This window comes from Prunus avium, chromosome 1, assembly GCF_965620075.1.
Source record: "Prunus avium chromosome 1, drPruAviu1.hap1.1, whole genome shotgun sequence".
NCBI lineage: Eukaryota > Viridiplantae > Streptophyta > Magnoliopsida > Rosales > Rosaceae > Prunus > Prunus avium.
The window spans coordinates 42838285-42861387 of NC_142284.1; the positions used below are offsets into that span (position 1 = coordinate 42838285).

The window sequence follows — 23103 nt, forward strand, 5'->3', positions numbered from 1 at the left end:
TTCTACATCTATGGTGAGCCAATTCACAACAAAGAGAATGTCAATGAATGGAAGCTTAGTGTGGGAACCGAATTAATTCATAACCCTAGGTCAAATAATTCTTTCAATTTGGGGATTATTTGACCTAATTGGGAATTATTCAATGTAATTGGGGATTACCCAATTAAATAGAATGTTACCTAATTAGGTTGAGGATTGATTTGATTCCTACGAATATTCTCAATTAATGGAGGAGTTACCTAATTAAATTAGGTATTGATTTGATTGCTACCCTGATGGCCACACACAAGGGTTGAGGTACGTCTAAAATTACTATCAAATCTCTGCAGAAATTATTTCTCACAAACCTTAGCCGCCACTCTCTCTCTCTCTCCCTTTTACACAAGGCTCCGGCCACCACTCACGGCTCCAGCCACCCGGTTTTCACCACACATACATATTTCCGTACCCTATTTTAGCTATCGTTTCTCTATAGATCGATTGAACTGACTTATGCATCGGAGGGCCTTTGGCCAACACCCCCCGGGTGTGGTCCTCTTATTGCTATTCATTTTGCAGGGAGAAAGAGAGGTGGAGAAGACAAAGGAATCTGTCAACCGAATATTCCCGTGGGAGGAAATTTGCTCCCACACTTAGCACTACTCACGTATGTTTCAAGCACACCCACCAAATTAGGAGCAAATGGGAATGAAAGAAATGGAAACTTTTTGTCATTGCCATTCGCATTCTACTAGCATCTACTGCTACATTATTTCAGATTGATTGGAACTTTCAAGATTAACTGCAAACAAGAAGTTGAAGATCAGCTGATTAATCAAATTAGTAAAGTAAATTTTCATTGCAAAGAAGTATAGATGTGATGTAAAAGTGTCCTCATCATAACGTGTTCAATTTTAGTTCTTGGCAATTAGAATGACCGTAACATTCGAAAATTTCTCCGCTATTACAAACGTTAAACTTGAAGATTCCAAGCAGGTTATCTATTTGAGAAAGAGTGTTGCTATTTCCACCCTTGTCCTATCTCCCACCCACCTTATTTTCAAAATTTTACCCCTTTGTAAAATGACTTATAAGCACTATCTAATTTTTTGACACATGTCCATTGACTTAACCTATACATTAGTGTTCACTTTTAATAACTAAAAAAGAAACAAAAACTTCACAATTTCAACCTTTAATCCTCTTTGGTTCCGGGGGCCACCTCTCTTTCGGCTAATAAACCGGGCTCACATCTCTCTCCCCCCCCCCCCTCCCCCTCCCCCCACCCCACCAAGGACATGTAGTCATGGTGAATCTTCCTTTTTTAGGTGTTGTGAGATCATGTGGGTTTTTGAAGGTGTTGTGGCCTTCTTTGGCCGGGTGAATGTTGAGCGGTAAGGCCCTTTGACTTTGGGTGCTTCTGGTTCCTTGTTAATGCAGAATTTGTTGGTCTTTCTTGATCTTTTTGGAGCACTGGTGCTGCAAGGAGCCTTTGGAAGAAAAGGGTGGGAAATATATACCTCAACTCCTCGTGACTCCGATTTAGGTGAAGCACCAGGTCTTGACACTGCACTATTCCAGATTTTGACTTCCCATTATTGCGTACAAGCTCGAACCCCGTGGTTGTGGGGAAGTGGTATTGTCGCTTCATGTTCATTAAGGAGGGAACACCAAAAGATGAAATGAGTAGGACCAGGTTAACCGATTAATCAAACTATTAAAGTTTTAATCTATATCCCTATGATGTTTGAATTCAATCTCAGACACAGACTTTAAGCTTAAAAAAAGGCCTTTTCAGCTTATGGTGATTGAGTAATGCGTGCCGTGAACCTTCCTGGTAGGTTGTACAAAAAGCCAGTGAAATTTGATTTGATTTGATTTATTTTAGAGTACAACAATGACAAATTTGGAAGTATTTAAGCCGGACAATACTTGGCCTATGGGTTAAGATTAACAAAGCCGGACAATACTTGGTCCTCAGCACAAGGACAATTTTCTAAATTATAATTAGATTAACTTCGAATCTAGAAGAGTTTACGTGCGTTCTTAGAAGTTTGAATTCATGAACCCTATAATTAAATTAATACTCCTTGCAATCAAGCAAATTAATTACTCCTTCCTGGTCTATGCTGCAAATTCTGACTTAGCTTTGTTTGCATGACTAAAACAATGTGGTACAAGGACATTTGAAATTCTTTGAGCCGGTGTCAAGATAAGATTAATAACAGGAGAAAAATCTCCATCAGTTTATTAATTTTAAAATGAGTATTAGTTATGAACCTAGGAGTTTACGAACGTTCTCAAATGTTTGAAGTCATGAGACACAAGGAAATGCTATAAATAAATAATATATCTCTTGAATCAAATCGAAAGTGAGCTGTTCATCGTTTTCTTATTCACCATAATTCCTTTGGCAACAAGTAACGCCACCCTGTTGACACGTTGTTGACACTGGCAACATAAGAAAATTAACTCTAATATTATCAGAACAGAACAATTTTTTAAAATTAGAATTAGATTAACTATGAACGTAGGAGTTTGTGTTCTTAGAAGTTTGACTTCATGAACCTATAATTAGTCCCCAATGATCCATGGAGATTGGCATAGTTGTAATTCATCAATTGGAATAAATAAATTAATTTATTTATAATTTTTTTAATAGGTAGTTTTCATTCCATTAGAAAGTGGGAATAATGGGCATGTTATGTGTGGCCTCGTTAAAACCTTCCCTCGTTAAAACCTTCCCAGAGAAAATCACATGGGAAAAACCCTGGAGTAGGAAAGAGTACCACACATGCCGAAGAAGTACACAACTAGAAATAAATTACATAGCATCAATGAACAAAACATCCTATAGGAAATCTAGTGGATCAGTAACCCATTCCGCCACTCTCTGGGAGTACAAAGTATAGCGAGCCAAGCGAATTGCAACCCCATTAGCATTCCTCTCCGTATACCTCAAACAGACACTCTCTTGTCTGGCCAAAAGTGTTTTACAATCCTCAATTAAGCATCCTAGGTGGGACAGATCAGCTTGGCCCTGTATTTTTCTTTTATCAAATAATTGTTTTTTGGATATGTATTTCATTAGCTTGGTTGGAATTTTCAAGCTTAGCTGTCCACAAGAAGTTATAAGTTTAACTGATTATATTAAATTATAAGTTAAAATTTGTCATTGTAGAGATGAGTAATAACATACACCCCCCAACAGACAGACATTAAGCTTAAAAAAGACATTTTGGTGATTGAGAAATGCATGAACCTTTCCTGGTAGGTTCTACAAATTCCGACTTATCTTTGCTGCTTGTATTATTGTGTGTCTAAAAAGGAGCAATGGAATTTGATTTGATTTATTTAAGAGTAAAACAATGACATTTGAAGTATTTTAAGAGCCGGACAAGAAAATGAACTCTAATAATGTTGACTAAAATTTTAAGCTACACCAACAGTTTATAAATACTCTCAGTCACTAATTCCTTTGGTAACAAGTAACCCCCCACCAAAATGTATGTGACAAAGCCTGTGTCTGTGTATAGAAGGTCTCCTCAGTCACTGTTGTTGCCACCACCGGAAGGGCCAAATTTTGGTTATCTTGTTCTCCATGACGACGAATCGGTGGAGATAACATGTTGCTGATGTGGTGATGACTGGGTTAAAGACCTGCCTTTCCCTCAGAACAAGGATCTAACAGTTGGATATGGCTCGGATGAAGACGAAGTTGCATTCATCCCAGTGCTTAATCAGCCCTTATCTTCCAATAGATACCATGTGATACTTCGGAGAGGGAACCATAAAGGGTAAGCATAAATTTATAAATATTCATATGATTAATTTTCACGCGGCGCTGTTACTGTCACACTGAAATGTTCCCTATACAGTTTAATAGCGGTGTTGAGTTTAATTTGCAGGGAAGCGTGCACAAACTCAAGGGAAGAGGACATGGAGATTGACTGTTGCGGTTGTACCAATGTTCCAGATGCTAAACCAAAACCACTGGAACCATCAGATGTACACCAGCAAGTTGAGATCGTTCCTAGGGAGGGTCGTAAGGGTTTCTTTGTTGCCAAGTCTGTTGATCCAGATGGGTTTCCTCCTTCCTTCTTGAGGAGAAAAGGGTGGGCTGTGACCATGCACACACCCCGTCATTACCGATTGGGTGAAGCCTCAGGACTCAACTCCTCAGTACGAGCAAGGCTTCCGGGGTTTGATTTTCCACTATCACATGAAGCTGTGTTTGTTGGTAAGTGGTATTGTCCTTTCATGTTTGTCAAGGAAGGAGGGGTGAGGCTGAAGGACCAAATGACAAAATGCATGTTCTATGAAATTAGACTTGAGCAAAGATGGGAAAAGATTTTCGATAGCGTTAACGAAAATGTTGAAGGAAAAAATAAAGGTGCTGTGTTTGTGGATGCTTTTGTTCAAAGAGAGGTGGTTTTTTTTGGTGGAAGTGAGGCTATTTGGGATGAAAGAAATGTGAGTGGTGAAGGGTTCATGTTGTTTAAGAGTTTTGATGGTGTGGGAGGAGAAACAAGTGTGGGATTGAGCATGAAAGTTGTAGAGAGAATGAAATGGGAACAAGAAAGAGTTGGATGAGTTGATGGGAATGAAAGACGAGTGAGAGTGGAGAGAGTAGAAGATTTTGGGGGGACAGGAGGCAGGTGGAAGAGATTTGGTTGTTATGTGTTGGTAGAGTGGTTTGTGTTGAAGAGAATGTCAATGAATGGAAGCTTAGCACTACTCACATATGATTTCAAGCACACACACCAGATTAGGAGCAAATGGGAATGACAGAAACTTAAACTTTGTCATTGCCATTCTCATTTGCGTTCTCATTCCACTAGCATCTACCTCTACATTTTAATTTGATTGGAACTTTCAAGAAGCTGCCCACAAGAAGTTGAAGATCAGCTGATTAATCAGATTAGCAAAGTAATTTTCATTGTAATGAGTATAGATTTGATGTATAAGTGTGCTCATTATAATATCTTCAACTTTTAGTTCTTTGCAATTAGTGTAACCTAAACTCTCAAAAATTTATCCACAAACAAACATCAAACTTGAAGACTTAATGCACCTTTCCAAACAGATGCTGCTTATTACTAAAAGACATTGAGACATTAAGCTTGTAGAGCTTGCTAGTGTAGGGTGATAAGGAAATGTGCGAACCTTCCTGGTATATGCTACAAATTCTGACTTGGCTTTGCTTTGAGCAGGAAGGACAAAATATAAGATTAAGGCATAATTAATAGTGGAAAAATCTCCATCAGGAGTTAACGTACGTTCTCAAATGTTTGAAGTCATGAAACACAAGGAAATGCTATAAATAAAAAATCACTGAAATCAAATTTTCATCAAGCAAATTGAAAGTGAGCTGCTCTTCCTTTTCTCATTCACTGTCTTCTAATTCCTTTGGCAACAAGTAACACCCAACAAAATGTATGTGACAAGGCCTCTGTCTATGTATAGAAGGTCACCTGAGTCACTGTCCTTACCACCCCCAGAGGGGCCAAATTCTGGTTATCTTGTGCTCCATGATGAAGAATCCGATGAGGTATCATGTTGTGGATGCATTGATAACCGGGTTAGAGACACGCCTTTCCCTCAGAATGAGGATCTAACAGTTGGATATGGCTCAGATGACGACCCAGTTGCATTCATTCCAGTGCTCGATCAGCCCTTGTCTTCCAACAGATACCATGTGATCCACCGGAGAGGGAGGCATAAAGGGTATATATATATATATATATATATATATGCATCTTATATAAATTATTCATATGATTTATTTTCGCTCTACTGGGTCACACAGAAAAATACTGTACTTAATTTGCAGGGAAGCATGCACAAATTCAAGGGAAGAGGACATGGGGATTGGCTTCTTCAACAGACGATCTGTTCGAGATGTTAATCCAAAACCGTTGGATCCATCAGACATATATCAGCAAGTTGAGATACTTACTGGGGATAACTACTACAAGGGTAGTTTTACTGCCAAGTCTGTTGCTCCAGATGGGTTTCCTCCTAAATTCTTGAGGACAAAAGGGTGGATTGTGACCAGGCGCACACCTTATGATTACCAACTGGGTGAAGCCCCAGGGCTCAACTCTTCACTACGAGCAAGCCTTCCGGGGTTCGATTTTCCATTATCACATGATTGCTCTGAAGCTGTGTTTGTAGGCAAGTGGTATTGTCCTTTCATGTTTGTCAAGGAAGGAGGGGTGAGGCTGAAGGACCAAATGAAAAAATGCATGTTCTATGAAATTAGACTTGAGCAAAGATGGGAAAAGATTTTCGATAGTGTTAACGAAAAGGTTGAGGGGAAAAATAATGGTACTGTGTTTGTGGATGCTTTTGCTCAAAGAGAGGTGGTTTTTGTTGGTGGAAGTGAAGGTATTTGGGATGAAAGAAATGTGAGTGGTGATGGGTTCATGTGGTTTAAGAGTTTTGATGGTGTGGGAGGAGAAACAAGTGTAGGGTTGAGCATGAAAGTTGTGGAGAGAATGAAATGGGAGCAAGAGAGAGTTGGATGGGTTGGTGGAGATGAAAGGCAAGTGAGAGTGGAGAGGGTGGAGGAGTTTGGAGGGACAGGAGGCATGTGGAAGAGATTTGGTTGCTATGTGTTGGTAGAGAGGTTTGTGTTGAAGAGAATGTCTGTGAATGGAAGCCTTGCACTACTCACATATGATTTCAAGCACACACACCAGATTAGGAGCAAATGGGAATGATAAAACTTTCTACTACATTTTCCAAGATTTCATCTATATCCCATGTACATGGGATGCCACTGGTTCAATGTTACCTCTTTGATGATATAATGACTAGTCTAGAATATATACTTGAATTACTTATCACTTCAATTTAGAAAAAGAGAGTTTATAGAAAGCCATACATTGCCATTTGTAAACTAGCAAGATGATTGAAGGTTTACTTCTTGCAATCACCATTTACGTTTGATAACTACAAATCTCGAAAACTTAGATGGTTAAAGATGAACTAACAATGTATTTCAAGAAGTTAACGTTAGTCAAATGATCGAATCAGTCATTAAGACATTTTATTTTTCATATACTTAATAATAAAAACTAAAAGGATTGAGGTTTATATTCTCAACTTAATGACATTATATTTTGGATAGGTGACTGGTAATAATGGGTCTACAATGTGGAGTAATCAAACAAATCCCTTGGGAGGGATAATGAGATGATCGGTCATGATTCGATTCCCTTCAATAAAAAAAAAGTTAAAAAGAAAAAGATTAAGGGCCTCCGGGGTTAGGCCCATATAATGCGACTGAGCCCAAATAGAAATGACATTATTTGACTTGGGCTTTTGACCCAGAACTGCGTGATCTTGCCAACCCATCTTTGCGCTACGCAGTACCAACTAATTTACGCTTATGTCACTGCACCATACTAGAGTGTCGGAATCTCTCCCTATATAAGCCAGCCGCCTTCCAAACTGCAAAATCCACTTCCACCTGCTTCTCTCTCCGATTCATTTCGAGGCGGGAAAAACAAAACCTACTCATAACTGAAACATAAATTATTTAAAAACAAATATAGAAAAGTAAAAGAAAGACAGAAAGACAAAAGCTATTACTTCAACAGTTTGAATCGGATTAGGGTTTCGGTTTTGGAGTTACGATGGCGAATTTCAATATCGTCGTCGATGAAGATCAGCAATGGCTGCTCAACTGCTTGTCTGCTACTCTCGACCCTAATCACGAGGTTCGCTCATTCGCCGAAGCTTCGCTTAATCAGGCTTCTCTGCAACCAGGTCCCTCACCTGAAACCCTCGCTTTAATTTTAGCTTTCTCCTTTTCCATTGTTCCATTTTTATCTGCAATCAACACCCTTTGACGAAATTTGAATAAAATGAATTGTGGTTTGGCTTTTCTTATGCTAGGGCACAAGCTGCGCTTTAGTTTTAGTTTTAGTTTTAGTTTGATTGGTCATTTGAATTTCTAGCTGAAATGAGGAAAAATGAAAAATGAAAAATGAAAATCTATATGAATGCACCTATGAGGTTGCTGATTTGGTCGCAAATCTAGTTGGTGGAGTGAATATTTTCTTACATTCCACATTTGATTTCATTATTCTGCTTATGGATCACGGCAACACTTAGAAATTGTTTGACGGGTTCTAATTGTCTGAAGGTTTTGGAAGTGCGTTATCCAAGGTTGCTGCTAACAGGGAGCTCCCATTAGGGTTGCGCCAGATATCCTTTTTTATTGTTATGGTTCTTTATGTACCATCACGAGCTTCTATTTTTATTTTATTTTTTTAATTGTGATTCCGTATTTTATTATGCTGGATGCTTTGGTTAAATGTCTCACTGTTGCATGCAGCAGGGATTTTCTTTTTTTTCTTTCATTTATTCTCTTGTGAGGCTTAACATTCTTGTACCTAGCTGCTGTCCTTCTTAAGCAGTTTATTAAGAAACACTGGCATGAGGCTGAGGAAGCATTTGAACATCCTGCTGTTTCAAGCGACGAGAAGGTAATTTCAGCTGTTGACATCTTTGGTATTTGTACTTCTATTGAAGAGGATCCTTTTTCTTTTGGAGCAATGAGCCTGTCATGTTTCACTAATTTTAATTACCTACCTTTGTATTTGTTGCTTGTTTTTTTTTTTCTCTTTTCCCTATGTTGCTCTGGAGTTATCACTTATATGTTTACATATGTTTTTAGGGCTTACTAGTACACAAGTTTTTCTGCCTTCCTTATCTAATTAGGTCATTTTTGCATTTTCAGGCAGTTGTACGCAGACTTCTGTTGTTGTCTTTGGATGATTCTCACAGGAAAATCTGTACAGCAATTAGTATGGCTGTTGCATCTATAGCAGTTTATGACTGGCCAGAGGTTTGGCCTGACTTATTACCGTACCTAATGAAGTTGATAAATGATCAAACTAATATGAATGGAGGTAAACCTTCATTTGGCCTCTCTCTCTCTCTCTCAATTTGTAACCATACAGCACTAATTTGAAATTTCTTTCTTTCTCATAAGTTTCTCAAGTTAGTGGTATTGCCTAGGGTAGTTGTTGAAAATAAGTATCAGAAATGTCAAGTTTCTTTAAATTGTTTGTTGGGGCTGTTTTATATTTGGGAGCTTAATAAGTTTGTTGCTGATGATTTGTATTTGTTCTCAAATTTTGTAGTACATGGTGCTCTAAGGTGCTTGGCTCTTCTCTCTGTTGACTTGGATGATACAGTGGTTCCAACATTAGTACCAGCCTTGTTCCCATGCTTGCTTAAAATTGTATCATCTCCTGAGGTTGGTTTTTTATTTATTTTTATTTTTATAAATTTGTTTTCTTTTTCATTGAATTGTCATTCATTCGAGATCTTCTTAGCACCTGTGCTCCATTTTTTCAGTGGTTGCTTCTCGAAAGAAAGGGCATTAAAGTTCCTGTGTAGAATGTCTGTTATGTGAGCCTGTGTGAATATTTCCATGTTCTTGTACACATAAACTGTGGTTTCTGAAATTTTTTCAGGAGGAAACAGTTTTCACGAAATTTGAGGCACTTTTCAGTACTGAGTTGTTACCAATTTGAGATGTTTCGGAGAGATTTATATTCATGTCCACATGCATTTTTGTTGCAAATTTTTTGGGGGTTTCATATATGTCTTCTCATGAATGGACCTAAGCTATCTTATGCTTTATATCTTTTTGGCTGCTCGCCTCCCTTGACTCGTATCATGAGGGACAGATAGTGCTTCCTGTTTTATATATACAGACGTCAAATTTGTGGATTTTTGGTTTCTTGAATACAAGCATCCTTCCATTTATTCTGTGCTTTGATGTGAGATTTGTTTGTGCAGATGTATGACAAATATTTACGCACAAAAGCTCTTTCAATTGTTTATTCTTGTATCTCCATGTTGGGGGTGATGAGTGGTGTATATAAGGTATTCTCTTGTCTATTCTATTTAACTTCCCAGGATATGATGTGTGGTATATTAAGCTTCTTCTATTATGAATTAACAGATTAAGATGTTTATGTTCAGACGGAAACCAGTGCATTAATAGTGCCAATGGTTAAGCCATGGATGGTTCAATTCTCTAAAATCCTCAATCATCCACTGCAGTCTGAAGATCCCGATGATTGGAGCATAAGAACAGAGGTTGCTTTGTTTGTTTGATAAAAAATCTGTCATGATGTGTATACTCTGTAATTAGAATGGGGCATTTGATTTGTGGTTTATTTGTGCCTTTATCATTAGGTATTGAAGTGCTTGAATCAGTTTGTTCAGAACTTTCCCAGCCTCATTGAAAGTGAATTTATGAGTAAGTTATTCATTCTTGTCAACCAATGAATCAGACGTAAACCATATAGATTCTTGTTCTGCTCATTGATAAGTCTAGTTTTCATATATTGTGCTGAATAGACCTTGTTTATTGCAGTTATTGTAGGACCATTGTGGCAAACCTTTATGACTTCTCTTGGAGTATATGTGCGATCATCTATTGAAGGTACAGAAGATCCATTTGATGGAAGATATGATTCTGATGGGGCTGAGAAAAGCCTTGATTCCTTTGTTGTCCAGGTAGTTAATCTATGGCATTTGCAGATATTATGTTATGCCCTTGTACACCGCTCAAAATGACCTCTCTCTCTCTCTCTTCCCCTCTCTTTCCTCTTCTTTTAGTGTGCGGATATTTGTCCCTAACTTAAATGTTTTGCATACATAGTTGTTTGAGTTTCTGTTGACCATTGTGGGTAGCGCAAAATTGGTAAAGGTATGCTTCAAAGATTTTGAAACCCATTTCTACTTGTTTCCTTCCTTATAGCCTACCTTCTTTTATCGTAGTAAGGTCCCTTTGCTCCCCTTTTCTTGTAGGTCATTATGAATAATGTGGAAGAGTTGACATATTACACCATCGCTTTTCTCCAAATAACAGAACAACAGGTAGGTTTTTGCTTTGCTCTTCTTTTGTCTGTTCCTTGTTTGTACATCTTATGTAATGGACTGAGTGGTCCAGCAGAAAAGGTGTTCAATTTGTTCATATTCAGATCATAGTGTTAATGAACTCCTAATTCTATTGCTTGAAAATTAAACACCTTAATGGTCCTAAATTCTCTTTGCACAGAATAACTGAACATAAAATTGTCTCTGTATTTCATTAAAATGTCTCTCTTGTCTGTATTTCATAAAGACATTAACATGGATATGGACTTCTTGTTTAGCTCCTATTGTTGTTCCTTCTCTATAATAAATACTTTTGTCTTATCCAAAAGAAAAATGATCTCACTTACCTTCACATTCTAAATCTACTTTTCTGTCTTGTTTAACTTGTGGTTATCATCATCGCTCTGGTTTTCTAGACTTCCATTTTCCAATGATCATTTCCTTTGACTCCAAACTGTATCACATCCTCAGGCACCTTAATTTGATTTTGGCATTTCAGTTCCTTTCATCAAGATTTCTCTTTATTTGACCCTACCATGTAATCCACCTTCATCAAGATGGCTCTCTATTTCGCTATGTGAGACTAAACACTGAAACCCACTTAATTCATTATAATTATTTAACTCATATGTGCCCCTAAGTTGTCATCTTATTTAATGCCTTCTTTCTTTTTTCTTTTTCCTCGCCAAGGACATAATTCCTCCTCTAGTATTATAAATTATATTTGAAATCTCATGTCTTCTTGTGCTATTATAACCTTCAGTTGAATGATTTTTATTTCTAGTATCATTTGTTGTTTCTTAATTGTCATTTTTTATAGGTTCATACTTGGTCAATGGATGCCAACCAATTTGTAGCTGATGAGGATGATGTTACTTATAGCTGTCGTGTTTCTGGTATGCTTACATTATGCATCTCACATGCTTGTTAATTCTTCTTATGGCAACCATAACTTTGTGGTCTGAAGATTGGAGTTTACAGCATGGGTCAATTTGTTAGTTGGAACATCATAAGTGCAAATTATGTTGAATTTAGAGGAAAACAATGAACTTATCATGAAATTGAACTGATATGGCATATATCTATGAACAATAAGTCTGTCCAGAAAGCATCTGGTTTTATCATCCTAATTGAAAATCAGTATGCCAACAGTTTCCAAAAGTTTGAAAACTAACTCATTTTTGGATGGAGAAAGACCATTATACCCTCATCTTGATCAATGTCTACCCATGCAAAAAGGGTTAGTCTTCTAACTTCGGAAAAAAGTAGTCATTTTTGGATAATGATTTTTATTTTGAGTCATTTCACCCTAAAACTCAGCATTTTGGCAGAACCCAGACCTAGGAATACCACCTTCCCACTCCACCCCAATGCCACTTGAGCTAGAACTCATGGGTAGCGGAACGATTACAGATGATGAGGGGTGTAATCTGTGTGTGTGTGATTCTAGCAATAATAGTTGTTGATTTGTAACCTTCAATATGCCATGCGCTCTTCTCCTTTCCTTTTGAAGATTATAATTTTGAATTTATTGTAAAAATTTATTGCTCTGTATTTGCTTGCTTGTTAAGCATAGCATGTTCTGCAGTGGGCCTCAGAGAATTCTTGGCAATCTAAGAGAAGTTGAATATGTGATTGTACAGATCATTTGACTGCATCTCACTGTTATCAGCTTTAGAAGTGGAATGACATGTTTCTTCTGATGTACTTGAGCTTTTAATAGCACTTTTTCTTTCCAGGTGCACTTTTGCTTGAAGAAGTGGTGAATTCATGTGGTACAGAAGGAATCAGCGCCATCATTGAGGCTGCAAAAAAGCGTTTTAGTGAGTCTCAAAGAGAAAAGGATGCTGGTTCTCCAATTTGGTGGAGAGTAAGTAGAAATTTTTCCCTATTTTTGTTCAGTTTTCTCCTCTGTTAACTTTCCCCCCTTCTTTTGGGTTGTATGTACTATCAGATAAGGGAGGCTACTCTTTTTGCTTTGGCTTCTCTATCAGAACAATTGCTTGAAGCAGAGGTTTGTGCTTTTTTGTTTGTTTTGAAGGGGTAGTTATTGTGTTTTGTTAAGGTTCTGATGCTTGGCGCAGCTTCTTTTCTTCATGAATGTTATGCAATTCCTATTTGGAAGTTGGTATACTATGATTAATTTTAGATTACAGGATTCAGAACTGACAAGAGTTGGCTCAGGAAACCTACTGGAGCAAATAATCACGGAAGACATTGGATTAGGTTATCTCTTCTCTGCAATAACCCTCCTCTCCCCTTTTTTGTCTTAAAAAAAGAGAAAAAAATAAAAGGTTCATTTCATTCATCAGTGAATACTTTCTGTTTTGCAGATGTACATCAATATCCCTTTCTTTATTCTCGTATCTTTTCATCAGTTGCTAAATTCTCCTCAGTGGTAACTATTGCAATATTTCCTTATCTATTTTAAAGTTAGATAATTTGGAAATATCTTTATAACATTTCTAATATTTTACAGATCAGCCATGGAGTTCTTGAGCACTTTCTCTATGCTGCTATCAAAGCAATTAGCATGGATGTGTAACTCTCTCCCTCTCTGATATATGTATGTACATGAGTAACTTGTATCAAATATATATTTTCTTGACATTGTTCTGTTGTCAGGCCCCCACCTGTCAAAGTAGGTGCCTGCAGGGCTCTTTCTGAGCTCCTACCTGAAACAAATAAAGTTATAATTCACCCGCATCTGATGAGTTTGTTTCAATCACTGTCAGATCTTCTTAATCAGGTAATTTACAGCTAGCATAAACCTTAGTTTTATTGTTGTACTTGTTTTAAGAATGTACTATAATTCTGGTTTCAGGCATCTGATGAAACCTTGCACTTGGTACTTGAAACACTGCAAGAGGCAATTAAGGCCGGTAAGTTTTAAAGGTAGTATGAATATTATCATTTCCTTTTATCTTGATGGAGTTGGATGAATTTGTAAGCTTGCTATATATTATATTTTGTCCTTTTATTGTATCCTCTTTTTACATTTAATAGGTTGTCTGTCTCCATGCTTTGTTTTACACTAATGATAGGTTACGAATTATCGGCATCAATAGAGCCTATCATCTCTCCTGTTGTCCTGAACATGTGGGCATCACACATTTCCGATCCTTTTATCTGTATTGATGCAATTGAAGTTATGGAGGTAATTATGTGGAGCATTGTTGGTAATAACATATTTAAATGCCCACTTACAATGTTTGAGTGTACATACAAACATTTCACTTATATATTACAATTAATCATGCGGATTGGGTGGTCGATTAGTTAAATGATTTTCATGATCTACTTTTTAAATTAACTGTACTGTTGTTTTTTAATTAACTTACTCCAGACACTGAAGAATGCTCCTGGTTGTATTCGTCCACTGGTTTCTCGAGTTTTACCATATGTTTGGCCAGTCCTGAATAAAGTATGGCTTGTAAGAGTATCTGTAATATGGATTTATATTCTCATTGTGTTTTTTTTGGTGGGTTGTGAGGGGAAAAGTATTTATTTTTGATGCATCTTGATGGTAATTTTCAGCCCCAACAGCAGCCTGATGGATTAGTAGCTGGATCAGTGGATCTTGTAACAATGTTATTGAAAGTGAGATATACTTCAGTGGATATTCATCCCTTATTTTCCTCAGCTCTTAGCATTCCTGTTTTATCTTTAGACAGCATCTTGGTTGTATTACCACAGTTTTAATTAAAGTTTGCGATAGCGTTGGTGCAGAATGCTCCTATTGATGTGGTGAAAACAGTATATGATGCCTGTTTTGATAGTGTTATACGAATAGTCCTTCAAAGTGACGATCACAGTGAAATGCAGGTAATCTTCTACTCTTCTATCTCTCTCTCTCTCTCTCTCTCTCTCCCCCATAACTAAGTTTGAAGCTCCACTACATATCTAATGTATGTCAATGACTCAAGTTTGTTGTGACGACTTTGGCCAGAATGCAACGGAATGTTTAGCTGCTTTTGTATCTGGTGGAAGACAAGATGTGCTTGCTTGGAGTGCTGATTTAGAAAATACAATGAGAAGATTGCTTGATGCGGCATCAAGGTAACCAGCTTCTTTTTCAAACTGCATTTTTGTGTTTCATAATGTCTTGCGAACTCTTGTTTAGTTCTTTGGTTCAAATTTGCCATGGGCTTAGTGGTCTCAACTGGAAATGGAGTGCTGATGGGTACTTGTAGTCCCTTCCTCAAAATCTCTGTTAGTGGGGGGCCTGTTTTGTTTTTATTTTCATGACATTTTCTTTGAGGCCATTCTTGTTTGGAGGTTAATAAAGCCAATGCGTACTTTTTCACCATTGTGATGGATTCAACTGATGATGCTCTGCAAGTTTCTGCTTTATATGAAAATTACATGTTTTCTTGCATGCTGAAAATAAGTCAGGTTCTGATGATATTCCATATATACTTTCGGATTCCATTTTGGTAGAGCATTGAATTTATATTGTTTTTAAAGAGTGATTGATCATCACAATAATATCCGTAGGATTTTTGTGGACACTAGTTACTAAAAGCTGGATGTTTCAAAACTGAGTGCAGGCTTCTAGACCCTGATTTGGATAGCTCTGGTTCTCTTTTTGTTGGGAGCTACATTCTGCAACTTATTTTGCATCTGCCATCACAGATGGCACCCCATATTCGAGACCTGGTTGCTGCTCTTATTAGGCGCATGCAATCTGCTCAAATAGCAGGATTGAGAAGCTCACTGCTACTCATTTTTGCTCGATTGGTATGTATCTCAACTGTTCATCTTTGTGAGTTCCTTTGGTGGCCACTTTTTAGCTTATTGTGACACACTTTTATATAGTTTTATTTGATGCTTTAATGATGTCAAGTAGAATTATAGTTCATGTATAAACTTTTGTCCTTTGAAGGTTTCACTTATTTTATCCCTAGTGCATAACCAGATTTTACATTGTGAATATCCTACAGTCAATTTCATATACCGTGCTTATTTCCCAATGCGAGTACTTCTTTAGTCAGTTAATCTTTCCAGCTTCTACCTTACTAAAGTCTTCCTCATCTTTACTTTGCATTTTATGTTATATTTTAGCTGGTCTAGTATGGATCAGGCATAACTAGCCTTACCTTATATGGATTAATTTTTTAATTTTGTATTTAATAGGTCCACTTGAGTGCCCCTAAAGTTGAACAGTTTATTGACCTCCTGGTCACCATCCCAGCTGAAGGCTATGATAATTCTTTCGTCTATTTAATGTCAGAATGGACTCAGCAGCAAGGTATGTTTTTCATATTATTGTTTACTTGTCAATGTCATATAATTGGAGCTGGATCAAAATGCAAATTTGGACTGGAATTCTCTGATTGATGCAACATATGATTTATTAAATGTAATTGCTCAAACCCAATCCTTTCCCCAGCAAAAAGTTGCATCTTATCTTATCTTCAGCACAAATTTGTACTCTTGGGTTATAGATTAAAGATGAGTTTTTGAATTGGGTGTAATATCAAGGGGTGGCTAAGTGACAACATAATCAAAATCCAATGTGTATGGCTAAGTAACATCTAATACGATTACAATTATTTAATATTTTCACTTAGTAGTTAGCAGAAGAGGCTTTGAGCATACACATGTGCAATCATTTAATCTGTATTTGTATCTTGTTTAAATAAAATTTTATCTGAGCCTTTCAATGTTCTGAAGAGGCCAAGACTTGTTAGAGGCTATGTGAGAGTGTGATATAAGATATTTCTCCACATGTTAACTGAGTGCAGGTGAGATCCAGGGGGCTTACCAAATTAAAGTCACTACTACTGCTTTGGCCTTATTACTATCATCTAGGCATGCTGAATTAGCAAAAATTAACGTGCAAGGATATTTATTTCAGGTTCTACTGAAACTTTTTAATTTCGTGCACATGTTTATTTTCTCAAATGCGCTTGTTGATTCAAGAACTTGCTCTTCTTGCTTTTCTAAAGTCTGCTGCTGGAATAACCACTCGTTCAAAAGCTAAATTCACTCCAGATCAGTGGACTGTGGTGCCACTTCCTGCAAAGGTAATTTTTTTTTTTTTCTGACAAACAGAAGATTAATTTGGAGCTGAGAAAGTTGTGACTGTACAGGACTTTGCTATGCTAGAGTTGTCATAGCAAGCAACTTTTGCATGGCCTAAGTACCATGACGGTTATATATGGTGCCTAGTCCCCTAGGGGAAGCTTTAAAGGCAGACTTTCTTTTGTCTCCTAATAATTATGTTTCAGTGTAACCTTATATTGGTTAGTGCATGATTTTGCCTGGCTTGATGACTTTAGCCATTCTACAAGGAAGTTTGTCATTAACTCTTGTGCTTTCTGCAACCTTCAGGTTCAGTTTTAGAAGCCTTTTCTCATTCCCCTGCCCCTTTTTGTGTGTGCAGATAATGGCTTTATTGGCAGATGCATTGGTTGAAATCCAAGAACAGGTTGTAGCTGGTGATAATGAGGTAATTAATCATTTGCAAAAGATTACTTGGGTAACAATAAACTTTAATCTTTGAACCAATTCCTGATGCAGGATAGTGACTGGGAAGAGGTTGAGGCAGACGATGTGGAACTTGATAAGGACTTGATGTATTCAGCTGGTGTTACATCCTCCGGCAGACCCTCACACCAACATCTTGAAGCAATAGCAAAAGCATTTAATAAGGTACTTTGTTGTTACTTGTATATTATTGAAATTCCTCGGGATAACTTACCAAACTTAGCATGTTCTGAAAGGATGAGGAGGAGGATAGGTATGAAGATGATCAACTAACTGTGGCTGATCCCCTTAACCAGGTATCTTGTGGACCTATTTACATTTGCTAAGCATCATAAGTCATTTTAAATATATTAACTATTTCAAAACACCTTACAGATTAATCTGGCGAACTATCTTGCGGAGTTTTTTGTAAACTTTTCTCAGAGTGAAAGACAAATGTTTGATCATATTTTCCAGGTGAACTTCAATAATCCATTTCATTCCGATTCAATCAGTCGAAAGCATTTACTAAAAGTGATTCAATTTTTGTACCCAAAGAAAAGTGAATTTGACTCTCCTTTGATCTGGTGTAGTTATGCATGAAGGCTGAGAATGTAATATCTTGTATTTTTTTCAACTGCAGAGCCTGACGCAGGATCAAAGGAATGCTATTCAAATGGTACGAGCTCTGTGAAGATTTTAGTGGATGTGTTAAGGTTGGATTGTTTGCTCCTAAGCCAGCCATCGTCCAATTGTTTTCATAAAGGAAAAGATTATTAACCCCGAAGAAAGGGAAGGAAAAAAAAGAATATGTATTTCAAGCTAAGGTCGCTCCTGAGGATATGACTGCCTGCCTTTGGAAGTCTCGTTTCTGTATCGTTTATGCCTTTGGAAGTCTCGTTTCTGTGTCGTTTATCAAATCTCAGTTATAAATGCCGAGGCCATTCAATACAAATTTTTCGAGTGCAGTTGATCAGTAGCCACAATGCAGAATTATATAGAGCCGTGTATTTGTTTGATTTGTTGTGAATATTGAGGAAAACAATAATTAATTCCAATCAAGAGCATGAACATTGTACCTCTACTTTCGACAGAAAAAACACACACATATATAGTATTCTTCATTGTGGGAAAAAACGAGAATTGCATATATTTGGTAATAGATGATGGTGAAAAATAACATTTATAGCTAGCAATTTATGTAATATTAGGCCATCGATCCAACTCATTTTAAGGGTACAATACTATCTTCATAACTAGTAATTAAATTAATATCATACATCCTTTGACTATCAGGAAAAACAAAACTAATTATTCTAAATTGTTTGGTCTTCACATCATAAAGAAGCAATTGGGGTGGACCGGTGTCAAAACCCGGTTTAAGTCCATTTAAATAGTGAACGAGCGCAAGCTGACCTGTGTGAATTGTACCCAGAGCTTGAACGTAGCACCCATTTTCTCCATATGTTTCTTTCAACATCAAACTAACAGTCTCCTTAACCCACGCATGGTTTTGATAGTCCTTCAAAATCCATAACACGATCTTGTCCTGTTTCCACGACTTGTCTACAAACACACCCACGCATTCCCCCCACCTCAACCACAGCTGCACTTTGTAGGCAATAAGAATCGGCAACACTTCCATAACGATAGAGATTATTATCTTGATCAACATAATCATCAAACACTTGAGCATAATCTTGGGGTATGGCAACACTCTGAATGTCTCCTCTCTAACGTCAAAAGCCACTATCACTTTCTGCTTCTCATGGAGCCAATGTACGACCCCATTGATACCCACTCCACTGCCTAACTCCTCCAGAAGGTCGCTGTGTTGGTCTACCCGCAATGGCCTCCACGAAGAATCTGTACCTATTGTGAATATGTTCAACAACCCAATATCCAATTTTCCAAGTCCACTGGGATTAACTTTAATGATCTGCAGAACCTTATACTCGTTTGTGAGTGGACTGAACCCAAAGTAATATTGAGCGAATGGAGACACTCCTTCTGTTTGTACAAGCACATCGGTATGGGGAAGTTCGATGGACTCTCGAGTGGTAGGGTTAAGTACGGAAACAGGGTCGTCAAACATAGTGGACGCACAAACCAAGCCATGAACACTCTGCACACCATTACATAACTCTTTGAAAGCTTTGCACTGAGTCAGGTATGAAAGTTCGGCGAGGGGTTTTGGAGCATTCTCTTGTTGCTCTATTTTTGTCGAGAAGTAGCGGTTATCCTTATGGAGGCTACGCTTTTTGAAAAGGAAGTGAGTGGTGCGCTTGTCGTTGCAGTGAAAGTTGTGGAAGGTGGCGACAAAGGAATGCGGATGAGGGAGGACCAAGACTTGCATACGCACCTGCATCGCATCATCAGATCCTCTGGCGGAAGCCGTGGGAGTATATGAGAGAATATGATTTCGGTTGGGAGCTCCGGGATTGGATGGTCATGATAAGCTTCCATGTTCCCTAGACAACTTTCTCTGGCCCGTCGAAAGACCTCCAAGAGAACAGATGATTCCAAGAAGAAGAAAACAAGAGATGCGATGAGCTAGGGTTTCCCTGCTAATTTAGACGTATATACATGGGCTACTTATTTGTTCTGGGTCACGATTTTGGACTGCCTAGTATTAATAGGAAAATAGAAGTGCCCAAAAGAGGAAGAATCCTAATCATATATAAATTAGTACCGGATTTTATTCCAAAAAACTATTGGATTTGATCTTATCTATATATATAAAGCAAAAGGCAGAGAATGGTGAAATATTCAAAATACCAGAAAATGCCCTTGGTTAATGCAAATATTAAGAATTGAAATTATTAATTAAATGAGGATAATATGGTAAATTCACACTTTTTAATATTTAAAAAAATTAAAATGAAAAGAAAAATAAGATAATGGATCCTCCTTTAAGGAACACAACTACCCATTATCTTTTTTTAAATCTGAAATAAATTTAATTTAAAAAAAAAAAAAAATGCATCCCGCAGGCGCCGAAGCGCATGGGAAAGGCTAGATTAAATTAATGAGAAAGCACATGAGAGGTTTGTGCTTTTTTGTTTGTTTTGAAGGGGTACGTAGTTTTTGTGTTTTGTTAAGGTTCTGATGAGCTTGGCGCAGCTCCTTTTCTTCATGAATGTTATTCCTATCTCCCTACTTTGTTTTACACTAATGATAGGTTACGAATTATCGGCATCAATAGAGCCTATTGTGGGAACTGAATTAATTCGTAACCCTAGGTCAAATAATTCCTTCCATTTGGGGATTATTTGACCTAATTGGGAATTATTCAATTTAATTGGGGATTACCCAATTAAATAGAATGTTACCTAATTAGGTTGAGGATTGATTTGATTCTTACAAATATTCTCAATTAATGGAGGAGTTACCTAATTAAATTAGGTATTGATTTGATTGCTACCCTGATTAGGGATTTGATTTAAATCAAATAAATCAAATCCCTAATTAGTCAAATCTCGCCAAATTGGGGAGGAATAATTTCCTTCCATCTACGGAATTATTCCTCTGAAACCTTAGCCCCCGAAACCTCTGTAAAAGGATGGCCACACACAAGGGTTGAGGTACGTCTAAACTCCTACTGAAACTCTGCAGAAATTATCTCTCAGAAACCCTAGCCACCTCCTTTCTCTCCCTCTTTTACATAAGGTTCCGGCCGCCCGGTTCATCCCAAAAACACATATAACTCCGTACCCTAGTTAGCTAGTGTTTTCTTTACAAAACTCTTGAACTAATTTAGGCATCGGAGGGCCTTTGGCCAACACCCCCCGGGTGTGGTCCTCTTATTGCTATTCGTTTTGCAGGGAGAAAGAGAGGCGGAGAAGACGAAGGAATCTTTCAACCGAATATTCTCGCGGGAGGAAATTTGCTCCCACACCTATCATCTCTCCTGTTGTCCTTAACATTTCCAATCCTTTTATCGGTACTGTATTGATGCAATTGAAGTTCTGGAGATAATTATATGTGGAGCATAAATCTTTGTTTGAAATTATTGTTCTAGTTGGCAAAGAGATTACAAAATCGCCATCTTGCATTTTTGTTAAAAAGTAAGAAATAATCTTAGCCTCTTACATTCATTCATAGTATCTAAAATACAGAGCGAGAAAAAATACGAATAAAATAAGTAGGTGTTTTATGCGGCATAATTTTGGAAAATTACAACTTAAAAGTTCGGCCACTATATAATTTTTTCAATATATATTACTTTTATTCAATAATATGTAAGAATTATGTGTATAAAACGTGAATTTTGTGTGTATTATTGAAAATTTTGAAAAAATACGTGTATTAAACATGAAAAATATGACAGGACCTGCCCTGAATTTCTCAGAATCCGGAACGAATCCTGTGAAAGTTGGCATCGAACCGATGCCGGGCCCACTTACTAATGACTGAGACTTTCTGCCGAAATTTCGACAGAGTCTCCCCTGAAAATTGGACATTTCCCAAATTTCTCAACCTGTTAAAAACACAATTAATATCCCAACAGGTAGCATGCATCAGATACAATCAAGCAATTTACATCAAAGGCCTTCGGCCTTACAATCAAACCTTAACACGGGCGATAACAGAGCAAAACTAACAGAATTCGGTTTACAAAACGAAACGAAGTTCAGCATACGTAAAGATAACTAAAGATTGCCCTATGGGAAGTCGGGGCTCTGAAGTTCCGGCTCGGCTCTACCGCTCAGCTCAGTCCACTACTGTCTAGGGGGCGCAAAACAGAAAAGTGTGAGTGGACAAAAACAAAGTTTAGTTCACAGTTGAAACCAACATAAGATAACCCCGCCGTGTAGAAACTTAGAAAACGATGCTGAAAACCATATGCATTCAAACCATCATGGGTATACATAAATATAAAGTTTGGTTAAAACCATAACAAAATTCGAAATCGCAAAATGATAATTTGTTTCTTATCCCATTCAAACATTTCATACTATTCCTAAACCATTCTCTCGAGACTCGTGCCCGTTGGCACGGCGAGTGAGGAAGTGTCCTCACCGACAGATAATAATAAAAGAATAGTTATATATATGTATATAATATGAAATATATAATATATAAATAAATATATAAGTATGACACACCTAGTTTGTACCAGGGAAACAATCAAACCGGGGATTGTTTGACTAGTCCACATGGAAGAATCCTCAATTGACCATGTGGCTAGGGAATGAGCCGTCCAATTGGGACTAAGCTCTCCAGCACGTACATCAGAATCCTCAATACTCGTACGCCTATGACAAGTCCTACGCGAGCAGACTAACCCCGCTAAGGGTCTACGAAACACCCCGTCAAAGGTGCCCGGGTTCCAACATATCCAAGTATCTCAAATTCTAAATATCCGGGGAGGTACATAGGGTAGTGTGTATAACACTTCAAACTGACATTCTATAATCCAATTTATTTCCATAATCTCATATCAACACCCCAAGTACCTCACACATAACCAAACATAGATACTCCAATATGCCAAAATCCAAATATATTGCAAAAAATTTACAAAAATATTAAGTTCAATCATTGAATATAAAATATATTCAATAAACCATTAAATCAATATGCATAATTTTTCCATCGTAAAACCATGCTTATTATTTGAAAACAAAGTCCACTCACAAATAGTCTCACGAACGAGAACTTTAAATAAAATTCTAGTTTTCTGGAAATTCAAGTGTGTCCAAAGAACGAGATATCCTAAAGTTCAATTACATGTTTCGG

General features: G+C 37.4%; 2 protein-coding genes and 2 pseudogenes across 4 annotated transcripts; 3 read left to right on the forward strand and 1 right to left on the reverse strand.

Moving 5' to 3' along the window:
- The first annotated feature begins 3483 nt into the window (after positions 1-3483).
- Positions 3484-5027, forward strand: LOC110757719 (uncharacterized; annotated as a pseudogene). Its single transcript, XR_015833057.1, has 2 exons — positions 3484-3776; positions 3888-5027. The product of XR_015833057.1 is annotated as an uncharacterized LOC110757719 (transcript).
- Positions 5028-5309: 282 nt separating this feature from the next.
- Positions 5310-6905, forward strand: LOC110757720 (uncharacterized). Its single transcript, XM_021959420.2, has 2 exons — positions 5310-5706; positions 5813-6905. The coding sequence occupies exons 1-2, from the start codon at positions 5414-5416 to the stop codon at positions 6702-6704; spliced, it is 1185 nt and encodes a 394-aa protein (XP_021815112.1). The 5' UTR covers positions 5310-5413; the 3' UTR covers positions 6705-6905.
- Positions 6906-7413: 508 nt separating this feature from the next.
- LOC110757746 (ARM repeat superfamily protein) lies at positions 7414-18428 on the forward strand. 2 transcript variants are annotated; one of them, XM_021959452.2, is made up of 33 exons: positions 7414-7755; positions 8135-8196; positions 8385-8477; positions 8732-8903; positions 9138-9253; positions 9802-9888; positions 9988-10104; positions 10204-10267; positions 10385-10527; positions 10673-10720; positions 10822-10890; positions 11711-11786; positions 12630-12760; positions 12845-12904; positions 13047-13116; positions 13224-13288; positions 13370-13431; positions 13516-13639; positions 13715-13772; positions 13935-14047; positions 14237-14314; positions 14428-14490; positions 14620-14715; positions 14840-14949; positions 15441-15630; positions 16027-16141; positions 16638-16750; positions 16842-16919; positions 17279-17344; positions 17416-17547; positions 17619-17678; positions 17758-17838; positions 18005-18428. In XM_021959452.2, exons 1-33 carry the CDS (start codon positions 7623-7625, stop codon positions 18053-18055), a joined length of 3096 nt encoding a protein of 1031 aa, XP_021815144.1. In that variant the 5' UTR covers positions 7414-7622; the 3' UTR covers positions 18056-18428. The 2 variants fall into 2 exon arrangements, with proteins under 2 accessions (XP_021815144.1, XP_021815145.2); XM_021959453.2 differs by lacking the exons at positions 7414-7755; positions 8135-8196 and having other exon boundaries at positions 8323-8477; positions 17279-17323.
- A 158-nt stretch (positions 18429-18586) lies between these two features.
- On the reverse strand, positions 18587-19827 carry LOC110757721 (putative F-box protein At1g53550; annotated as a pseudogene).
- Between the last annotated feature and the right edge of the window lie 3276 nt (positions 19828-23103).

Bases quoted from the DNA above. Each gene is read 5' to 3' on its own strand.
- LOC110757746 (XM_021959452.2), top strand. From the start codon at position 7,623: ATGGCGAATTTCAATATCGTCGTCGATGAAGATCAGCAATGGCTGCTC. The intron at 13,289-13,369 runs GTAACTATTGCA...AATATTTTACAG, and splicing joins TTGCTAAATTCTCCTCAGTG to ATCAGCCATGGAGTTCTTGA. The intron at 16,920-17,278 runs GTAATTTTTTTT...TTGTGTGTGCAG, and splicing joins TGGTGCCACTTCCTGCAAAG to ATAATGGCTTTATTGGCAGA.
- LOC110757720 (XM_021959420.2), top strand. From the start codon at position 5,414: ATGTATGTGACAAGGCCTCTGTCTATGTATAGAAGGTCACCTGAGTCA. The intron at 5,707-5,812 runs GTATATATATAT...CTTAATTTGCAG, and splicing joins CGGAGAGGGAGGCATAAAGG to GGAAGCATGCACAAATTCAA.